Genomic DNA, 11,461 nt, shown 5'->3' on the forward strand with positions numbered 1-11,461 from the left:
CATCGAAATAATAATACGAAGCAAAGATTAATCATCGTATGTTTGATATTCTCCGAGTTTAGATGGTAACATGAATTGTTACATTATTCCATCTTTAATCATCTATTTACGTTTGGCGATTTGTGATAAACTTGAAGACTATAGTTACAAACCAGCGTATAACTCTTTGCGAGAGGACCTTATTTATTGGTTACCCACGTTGTAACAGCCTGGTCAGTATTCATAGGCGTTCCTATTGCGCAAGTTTCGTGTATTAATTAAGGTGTATTTCTCGGGTTTATTATTCGGTGAGGAGAGAATTGAAATGAGTTGGTTGTATGGCTCAGGCGATGGAAGGCTACCAACGAGAGAGAAAATGAGTCAGGAACATACTTTGCACATTCAAACCAAATTTAATAAAAAAATATATAGTTGTAGTTATTCACTGGACGGCACCGTGTTAATGTACAAACCTAAAAAACACAAGCTTATGCAAGCATTTGTTGCTCTATGCTCTATGTCGAATAGTTTTTTTCATATACTAGTGACAAACAGCCGTTCCTTGGGCCGCAATCAGTGAGATTCGTGCAAGCCAGCACCATATTTAAGTTATATGAAAATAATGGCGGTTTTGTAAAACCATAAAAATAGTACTTTAAAATTAAAAGAAGTGGCAATATTTATATTTTTGAAACCAGAGAGTTTAATGATTTGATCTGCTTGCAGTAAATAATTGATATACTTAAACTTCCAGTAGAAAAACAAGTTTCCTCGAGTAATTTATTTTTACTTCAGTCTTTGACAAGATAAAATGCGATCTTAATGTGGTAACGTTAGGCCCGAGTGAATTTCAAACTAAACCTCATTAAATATTCAGTGCGGTAGTCTTGAACGCAAATTTTTAATCAGCCGTATTTTATCGTAACATCTGCGCACTTCTCCGTTCGTTCAATAATTCAGAGCATTGAAAGACACGGCACACAGATGACCTTATTCAAAATCGAAAAAGGGATCGAACGTCCGTTGCATGTTACCCATTTCACAGCCTAGTTGAAATTATTCCTGCCGTGCGCTGCAAGAGAAGGTCGTTTTCGCCGCAACACCGAATTTTAATATGCCGTTGACAGCGTTGAGTTTAGGGTATGAAATACATAGATATAAGAAAGATAAAATGAAATCAGAGAAACGGAAAAGCGATGATAGTGGAGGTAAGTGTAAAAGACATCATTCGTTTTTTCAAACCTTTTTGTCGGGAAAATTTGTTTGTATACGGTAGGCCTACATGCTTTATATCGAAAAAAATATTTGGTAATAAGCTTGTTCTACATTTTTAATTTGGCTTTCAGTTTAAAGTACCGGTAGTCCGTTTACTGTTTACTAAATATTTGTGGAATATCATGTTAAATGTGTATATTTCCAGTTGCCAACGACGAAATTGCATCAACGAGAGCTTCACCAAATAATTACGATGCAACATCAGACGACTCTTTGAATTCAAACGCATCATATTCCAGAGGACGGAAAAGGTACCGGAGAGTAGAATAAACTGATGTCCAGTTGCACAATGAATAAAATAATTAATAACCACTAACACTACGTTTCCTACGCGGAAAAAAGTGTTTTTTTATTCATTTTTCAATAAATATACCTATCAATACCATATTTTCGTGTTGTAACACATGCCATTGAAGCATAAACCTAAGGGCAATAAAGTAATTTATTCCCGAAAGCTTTCATTGAAACAATGCGATGGAGCACGGTAGCCGGGTTTATGAATAATGGATGCATTTGTTAAATTTTCAGAAAACGACATCGAAAAAGAAGAAGTACATCCCGAAGCTCGTCCTCGGAGAGTCGAGGCCATGGAAAACCATGTTGCAAATGTAGAAGAAAAATTCGAAAGCGCCGGAAGCATAAGGTACAACACACAATCGTTATAAGCAAAACTCTCCATCACTTACTTTATTCCATTCAAATTAATTTTACCATACCATAATGATGTCGCCGTTATGCTTCAATGATTTTAGCCTATTTATAATTCAGCAAGCTTAATATGAATAATAGTTATTGCTTTTTTGTTTATTTCCGCTCGCTATTTGCTTACTCATATAAGGAATATCTCGGATCTGGTTAAAGGTAAGGTACAAGACATTTTTGCACCAGTTTCAGAACACAGTAGACTTTTCCTTAATTGTTCGCACGGAATTAGAAATGCTTTTTTCTACAAAAAGTCAATGCCTCTCCAGACGGAACATAATTATTTCACAGTTTGGAGCAGTAGAAGTTAGCATGCTGTTTCCTAATGTTTTGCATGATGATATCCATAGCCATTCTTTTTCAGTTGCTTAAAATGCATGTATGGAACTTTTTTCCCAAGTAATGACATTGTAATACGCAGGTTAAATTTAGAGTTTGATTTTAGCAATTATGTATGCTGGTATTTTGTAGAAATCAATTTACTTATCACATTAAAACACTCATTCTTCGCAGCACTTTTGATACAGTGTTTTTTCTGTACTAATTCTAACGTTTGGATTGTTTAGACAAAATCTAACCAGGCCTCGAAACGTCCCAAACACAGACGACGAAGAAAATCCATTTCCAGCGAACGAAGCAGCTCGTATGACGACTTGGACAAACACTCTTCACCAAAATCAAGGTACGATTTTCTTTTTCTTCTCTGCCGAGCTTTGTGTTCATGTATTTGAGCATTATTTTTCTTGGAAAACTATCATACCATCTCTGTCATTTTCACTCGATATTTTCTGTTTTGGTTTTCATAAATTTATATTTTATCATCTTTTATCATATATATATTTATTATTTATAGATCTAGTCGTTCACGCACTCGCTCTCGCACGAAGACAAAGTCACCAAGCCCAAAAGAAGAAAATCAGCAAAGTCGTTCTCGAAGTCGCAGTCCGTCAATTCCCCTTGATCCAAGAAGAAAATCGCCTTCACATTTGGAAGCAAGGAGAATAACTAGGTATATACATATTTCACTGGTTTAAATTTATTTCATTTAGTTCAGACTGAAACATAGATTTTTAGCGTGTGGCTTTGAGACCTAAACACTAAAACTTGAACAGAATTTATTCAAATCCTACAAAGTGGGAATCGATTAGGAATAGATTTTCTACAAATCCGGACTTTGAAGATATGCGCTATAAATATTTCCCGATTATGAAATCATTCGAACGGGAAATGCTTAATCCGATTCGGAAACAGGCGAAAGGTGAATATTCACAACAGGTGTATATCGTCTGTTAATCCCCCCATACAATGGATTAATTTGCAACGATAATTTACCAAACTTAGAGAGCGAGATATGATTCTGATGCAAAACTGAATGTAATATCTATTATTATGGTTTCCATTTTAAGCAAACGCACTTTGTTTACAATATATATATATTGGGTTTGGGTATTTTCAATGAGTACATGTTTCACTTTTTAAACTGAGTGAAAAGTAGCAATTCATGACTTTGGCCCAACTTAAATATATTAACCTAAACATATACAAACCTTGGTAATTTATCAGATCAATTTAACAATCACAACTTAACAATCAAGATGCTACACTTGTATTAATTTATGTAACCAGATAACAGTCTGCTGAATGTATCACGAAATTCACTCCGAAAATTCGACATCTGGCAGCGATCGATATATTGCATGGCGTGATTTTCGTCCCGTTGAATAATTGATTAGGCGCTCGAAAGCGTGCTGTTTGTTGGCTACACTGCTTGAAATAATAACCATGGTAGCAACGGGTGCATTCTAAATTGAATAAACAATGTGGAGATACAGTGTTTTATCTTGACGTGTCATTTTAGGCAGTCGTCTTCAAACTTTTTCAATCACGATCCACTTTCCGGGACCCCCAGTTTGAAGACCCCAGGTTTAGAGTATTGTCTAAAATACAATCTTTAGGTAGGAATTTTTTTTATATCATCCGGCTTATCCAAATCAAAATGAAACAATGTCAAAACATGTGTTATGATCGATTTATATTAGAAAATTTTATACCGATTCATTGTTTTCCATTTCGCTTGAGTTAGAATTGTTTTAGGGTACAATTACTGCATCTTTATATTTATTTCGGGGGAATGGAAAGCCGACGGAACAACTTAATCTTTTCGAAAATTACGGATTTCGTTTCTTAATCTGATTTCATTCATAATTTTATTATTTTACAGCGCCCGAAAGCGTCCTATACCCTATGAACGAAAATGGATCAGCGATAGCAGCAGCGCCTCCAGCGATTATGATAGCGATGATTATGCGAGTAGCAGAGGGCGCTCAAGATACATCCGCTCCCGAAGAAGTTATTCGAAATATTCAAGCGACTCTTCGCTATTCAGTGATTGAATTCCTTTTCCTAGGAACGTTTATTAATAAATTTAACCAATGTCAGGCATTTTCAAAGTTCCTCGCCAAGATTACAACTTTATGACAAATTTGTAATTAAACATGCTTTAGCATCAGTGTTCTTCATTAAGTTCCAGTACTCCACTTTATAGGATGAGCGTCGACGCTTGCACTCTATTTGAAGAATCACATAATCTATATGAAAATCCCTACCCAAGAAAGGGATAATAACTACAATTTTACGTAGCAATATTGATTTATAACTCAGTTCTGCTGTTACCAGCAGGAAAAGTCAGAAAAAAAAATCTATATTTCATAAAAATCTGACAGTTAAACGCACTGTGTAGAAATTTGTAAATGACCGTTTCCTTTCAGCATAAAACTACCAATTTCTGATGATGATGCTGATAATACCGTTTCAGTGTTTTTACTTTTTGTATGTTGTATGAATCACATATTTACCTAATCTAATGTTGAAATCATCGGTTCATGAAATTCGTAAAATTGTTTAATTACTTAACTTATATTCTCCACCATTTCATTTTTATCATTTTGTGATTTTTATTTTATTATTCTTTTCCATAATGTTTTTTTTTTAATAATTTATTTGTTGTTATTATTGTTGTTGCTGTAACCTACCCACCTGCTTTTCTCAAGGTATTGATTGATTCACTGTAAATAAAATTTTACTACAATATCTAGAATATTATTTTAAGAAAATTGTTTTCTGTCTCGGATGCGTAACAAATTGAAAACAACTTGAGAAAGAAAAAAAGATTTTTTTCATAACTAGTAATACACAATTAAAGATGCAAAGAGTTCTGAGCTATCTTCAGTGTTGGCCATAAAAATTCGGCGTTGTCAGTACCATGCAAATAGCAAGAGAATAATACGAAAACAATAAAAGCTTGTAAATGTAAATGAAAGAAAAATGGTGACCAATTAGAAAAACATGAAAGAAGTTAACTATGTCATGCAGTCATAAATCAGCATTTTTATTTAAAAACACAAGGGCTTCCACGTATTTGTCCCATAAGCTGGACCTCAATTTTCTACACTTATGGCCTGCAGTCGAGAAAACTTTTATAATAGTGTTGAGGATTTTGAAACTTGTAGATATTTAAGGTCAAGTTGTGGCATAATAGAATAACACACAATTTCCCAAATATCTTCATGTCCAATCCCACTCGCCACCCATACTTCAACCCCCGAAGCAAATTCAATTTTTATCCCCTACGTATTCGGATTCATGCTGTCTGTTAGGGCAAGCACACACACTTCTTTCCCTCAAATTTTCCAAATCTGGCTCCACCTTGCCGGCTGCTATTCTTCCACATGATCCATGCTTAATGGTTAAAATAACTATGACCATTGATCGAAGCAGCTTATATTAAATATGCTTGCATTGATTTAGCATGTGTAACATTCTAGCAGCGCTTGTATATTTAAATAAAATATTACCAATTTAGTAGTAACGTAGCATAGGATTTTATTCGTCCATTTGTTAAATCAGGACGGCTCATGGCACTCGACTTTACTCGAGCCTCATCACCCTTGCGTCGACTTGACTTTCGAACCTGGATTTAGCAACTCCGAACGAACACTGTTTAGTATACTATATATTTTAATTCACGTAGTGAGAAACTTATGTAGCGCCGTCCATTGAATGTGAGCTAAAATGAGTGAAGTAAACTTGTCGCAATCAGGGATTGGCCAGTTATGGCTAAATGTCTTTTCATTGTTGAAGTGTAGACCCTTGGCAAATCTAAGTATATTAAAAGATATATCCCTTGAGTTAGGGCGTTTTTATAGGACTTGTTTGTCGAATAAATAGAGAATACCATGAATTCCAATGCCCATCTTGTGCCGTTTGATCCATATGTGTTATCAGATTTAGTATGAACTAATGCCAGGTGATGCTTTGACTTCATATGTCCTCAGTGACCCACATATTTCTGATCGTACTTTTTGGAAACGTTTATTTTTCTTGTGAAGATGATTCGCCCATTCTCAATAACAGATTTGTTACTGTCCTGGTTCTGAGACAAATTTTGAGTTGATTGGTAGGACCGAACATTCTAGAAATTGCGCGGGATAATAATTATCAGGGTAATCTACGCCGACTCGACAGGAGTTGTGTCAGTATGCTTGCCGCACGCGTCAAGATGCCAAGAAGCTGCGTTTGTGTTTTGTTTATATGGCGTTTTCAAGGCACTCTTATTCGTATCAGAACTTTCAGGTTAGTACATTATATCTTCGATTAGTTTATTTTGCCCTGTGGTATGTATGCACATCTTGCTATGCGTTAAGAATACATATCAGCTCTTTCTGATAATTTAGCCTGAACTCAATAGTTTGAATCTTACGTTGCGTTCGAATCAGAAAAAAAGGTTTAACTTAGCATCTCGTCTTGCACGATAATTAACAATAGTCAATTGCAGCATTTCATGATTAAAAGTTACAGTAAAAACCTAATTAATTCAAATTTTTAACAGAATACCAAAAGATTCAGTTTACTGCGGCGAGATGACTTGCAATTCCTGTCATGCACGTTAACCATATCATAGACAGACTGAATGCTCCAAGGATCGACTTGGAAAAGGTACTTGTATAGATCAATTTACTTAATTGCTTGTTTGGCCGAAATAAATAAATTAATAAATTGTACCAACAGTCGGGATAAATAACATTTTTACAAATGCACCGCAATCAAATAAAATCATAAAATGATTGTTTTATTGTCATTTACAGGTTAAAGAAAATTTCATAACATTAGAGTGTTAAGAGAAGACCAGCCTCGACATCAACCAACCAAGGTAAGATACAACAATTCGTAATTACCCAGTTCGGGTTTGGGTTAGGAATAATATCCTGGATTATTACAATGAAAAGCAGATCTAAATTTCCGAATATCATACTCAAATGTGATTTTATTTTTATCCCAGGCTATCCGAAGTTCAGCGTAGTTCTGAACGTATAATTTCGTTTGTCGTTTATGTTCGTTAAACGAACACTTCTTGATGTAGAATCAGAGCCATCGGGCGAAAAGCAAAGGGCGCGAAGATGGAAGATAGGACTCTACGCTTCGCTAGAGGATTCTTCACTTGTGTGGTACTACAAATTTCGTCTGTCGATTTATTAGTTAGTCAGCAAGGAATGACTAGATAGGGTTCGACAGACGAATTTAGTCTAGGTGGTTAGATGGCTGTTATTAGCTTTTTAGCAAAGAATTCAGTCCGTCGGGCATTTAAAATTTAAAACTAAATTTTTTCATAACTATAATCTGGCGCTTTATGGGCGTGTACATTATACATAAATTAATCAGTATAAATTTCTTGGTAATGGGCATTTATTTGTCATCTCTTATGTATCGATCCACATAGTAATATTTCGTGGTCGATTTGATACGTCTAATATTTGAAATAGGAAAACTAACCATGTTTTTTCTTTCAATAATGCCGAAACCTTTCTATGGTTATAATTAGCATGCGATATCTTTGTTATTATTGCTCCTTAAAATTTGACCGACCAAATTTAATAAAGAAGGGTTTCGGTTAGGCTTAACACTGCACTGAATTATGTATTATTAGTTAGATAGGGCGTTAGGTTTTTGTTCTTTATTTCTTGGATTGAGCTTCAGAGTCTCCTAAATTAAATCGGTCACATGAAGCACATATTTGAATGAGACTTGGAGCTTTTTTCCTTGTTAGGCCATAGTACAGGGTGCCCGCAAATTGTGGGACGAAGCAGACGAAAGACATCGAAAAGTACCACAATTCCTCTTTGGTGCAATAAATGGTCATAAATGTTAAACTTGACTACAGAAATTGTTTGAAAAAATATTCTGAATCATATTTAGTTTTTTCAGTATTCAGATTTATTTGAAAACCATTGGCCACTATTGCACTTGAAGAGGTGAAGTCTTGGATTAATATTGAACGGGTTTTCTTACCCAGATTCAATATTACCAAGCCCAGTCGCACAAAGCTTCTGGTAAGGTAGTTAGACTAGGGCAAATAGTAGTTGATGACTTTAGCATTGTGGCGCACACAATTGTATCATGCACTTACCATAAACCACGCAAAAACGACTGTGTAAAACTGAAGTTTAAAGTTATTATTACGATTCGGCCAACTGTGCGCCAAGGCAAAGTCATCTGCTATGCCTCTTAGATGTTGCCTTAGTTCGCAGGCAACTTAGGATTTGTTAGGCCGGTCAGCTTTCAGTTTATATATCAAGAGATTAGTACGGCAGTCATAAACAAACTCATAAATTGCAATATTTGGGTTCGTGTTTATGATTGCAGGGGGAGCTGACGCCCGCGCTTCGATCTAGACAGCCTAAACCCCAGGTGCTTGCACCATTTAGCTAGGATTCACTCCAACGTAGCAGAGTGAAATCGCCCGCGCACATGATAAATCCAGGTTTGGTTAATAAAAGCTGACCTTAGGCAGGTTAGAATATGTAGGGAACGCTCCGTTCACTGCAATATTAGATCAGGTCGGCGTAAATAGACTTCGTCAAACTAGGGTCAAAAATCGTTCGCTTGGATGTTGAGATGGGTGGTTGGGACGGCCGGATAGTTAGTTTTTTTAGTTAGGGATAGATAGGTATAAGGGTGAAGAGTTATTATCACTCGCACTGTTGTCCTCTCTTGTGACTTCAAGCTGGGTTTGATAATTAACTTTTTCACGGTGATAGGGACGCATTAGGAGAATGAATGATGTAAAGGTTCCCAGACATCTTGTCTGGGGATTAACTCTTTCTCTTTCAATATACTTCTAGGCTATATTTTTACACTTGTGCGTAGGTAATTTTACATGGTTAATTGTCTTAGCGACAAAACCATGTTCATACACTTTGATTTCGTGTAATAGAGTACAAGGCATTTATCATATTCGACTTCTTTTCCATCGTGTTTCCATACACAGCAATGTCGTGCAATCAAATGCAAGACAATTATCATCTATCGACTTGGTTTTTCTCATATTCATATACACCCTACTGTCGTGCAATAAAATGCAAGACGTTACTTTTGATTTTCGTTGGTATTGTGTTTAAGACAAACTATATAGCCGTGCTATCGAATGCAAGGCATCTATATGCAGTGCCGTGCAAACAACTGCACGGCACTTTTTATTTAGTTTACATCACACTTTTTTATTTGTTCTACTGTCGTGCAATCAAATGCAAGACATTACTTTTTGTTTTTTTGTGGTTTATTGTGCTTGAGACAAACCATATTGCCGTGCAATCGAATGCAAGGCATCTATATGCAGTGCCGTGCAAACAACTGTACGGCACTTTTTATTTAGTATACACCACACTTTTTTATTTGTTCAGCTATTTACTTATCAGTGTCACCCTTTCCCTGATAATTTGCTTCTGTATAAACCATCATTTCGTCAACTAACACTGTTTTCATATTTTCAGATATCATCCAAAGAAGATGAAAACTAGTTATTTTCATTAATTTTTCCGAAGCTTCACCTAATTCGTTTAATGCAGATTAATTGACATCAATTTTGATTTTTTTTTTCAATAATATGAAATGGCTGGTTTTGATTAGCACCGAAAATAAATTCGATCAAACATATTTTCTCCAATGAACAAGTTTCCGATAATATGAAATGACTATGGTTCGGATTTGCCAAAAACAAATTAGAGCCAACTAACAACTACTCGACTAATGAACTTCCGAAATTGGGATTAATTGTGGTACAAACTGACATTACCAATCCAGCGGAAATTATTGGTTTCTATTAATGTGAAATGACTGGCACTCAAAATAACTCGGCACACACAACAATATTTGGCTCAATCAAACATTTTGATAATTCATTTGAATTTAGCTGCAAATATATTAGCGCAGCCATCAGTATTTAGCATTCCAGTAATGTCCAACAGCCGGCGTTTAAATTAAACAATAATTAAAATTGGGCCAGTCAACATTTGCTACAGATACAGTGTTTCCAGTAATATGAATCCAGATTGATCTTCTACTAAATTGGTCATTATTAATTGGGTATAACATAAACAAATTGGCTGCCCATCATCGTTAGTTAGCCTTACGATACAAAATTAGGCTATATGACAAAGTTGGGAAAAATAAATATTTTGGGCCAGCCTGTTGTCTTAAGAAAACGTTTTATGAAAATAGGAAGTGACTATCGATAAGACGGCTTATCCAGTTAAATTTTCAGATGCATGGACTTGGTTTTCGACGCATGGACTTAGTTTCCGATGCATGGACTTAATAGTTGAGGGAGGCTTTAGCGGATAAGCGGTCATGTAAAACACCTAACTCACAAATTGGGCGTTAAAACATTAATTTGTTACGTGAATCACCCTAACTGATAAATTGGGCGTTAAACATTAATTGGTCTAACCAAAAGTGGATTGATTCGATAAATTGCACCATCCAACATTCTTGGCCTTAACAAATTTTCCGATGTTCCAAATTTGTTGAAATGACAATTCAGATTGACATTAGCTTATAAGAAAATTTCGAATTTTTTGAAATGACTTGTTTTAAATTGGAGACTAAAATGAATTTACGAATTGACCAACACTAATTGACTTGCCCGAATCTTATTGCCAGAGTGGTTGAGATCACCCAATGAGAGTTACCTATGTTACAAGGCTAGATGTAGTTGTAAGAGATGCAATCCGATAAATGTGAAAAGAACAATTTCAGAGTGTAAAAAGCCATATTGAGAAATATTTCATAAATTTGTAGAATAAAAGGCGTGAAACAGCTAAGTTATGTAAGACCAAAGTCAATTGAAACGGTTAAGCCTGGTATTTATCAACGTAAGTTATCAGTACAGAAAAAATGTACAGTAATACATTACAGTAACTACCTAATATATGCCAGAAAGCCCGAGAGACGTCAAGATAATTTCGAAGAATTTAGTCAGATTTGTCAAGCATGACTGCAAAGCTGTATGTGAACATTCGAAAAATAAAAACCGTTTTTGGACATGCCCTAAGATCCCAATCATACAAGGCTATTTTCGTGAACTGCGAATCCAGCACCAAAGGAGAGAATGGCGGAATCGCTTCAACAGTTGTTGTTTGTTCATGATAACTTATTATTATTTTTGTGATGA

The 11,461-nt window shown here is 35.4% G+C and overlaps 1 protein-coding gene across 1 annotated transcript; it reads left to right on the top strand.

Annotated features, from left to right (window-relative positions):
* Window positions 1-791: 791 nt before the first annotated feature.
* LOC120334620 (uncharacterized) lies at window positions 792-5,115 on the top strand. Its single transcript, XM_039402125.2, has 6 exons — window positions 792-1,187; window positions 1,400-1,505; window positions 1,783-1,897; window positions 2,523-2,638; window positions 2,810-2,965; window positions 4,178-5,115. Exons 1-6 carry the CDS (start codon window positions 1,094-1,096, stop codon window positions 4,347-4,349), a joined length of 759 nt encoding a protein of 252 aa, XP_039258059.2. The 5' UTR covers window positions 792-1,093; the 3' UTR covers window positions 4,350-5,115.
* The last annotated feature ends 6,346 nt before the right edge of the window (window positions 5,116-11,461 follow it).

This window comes from Styela clava, chromosome 15, assembly GCF_964204865.1.
Source record: "Styela clava chromosome 15, kaStyClav1.hap1.2, whole genome shotgun sequence".
Lineage (NCBI taxonomy): Eukaryota > Metazoa > Chordata > Ascidiacea > Stolidobranchia > Styelidae > Styela > Styela clava.

Coding starts and splice junctions, on each gene's coding strand:
- LOC120334620 (XM_039402125.2), top strand. CDS start 1,094: ATGCCGTTGACAGCGTTGAGTTTAGGGTATGAAATACATAGATATAAG. Junction 1,188..1,399: donor GAAAAGCGATGATAGTGGAG/GTAAGTGTAAAA, acceptor GTATATTTCCAG/TTGCCAACGACGAAATTGCA. Junction 2,966..4,177: donor GAAGCAAGGAGAATAACTAG/GTATATACATAT, acceptor ATTATTTTACAG/CGCCCGAAAGCGTCCTATAC.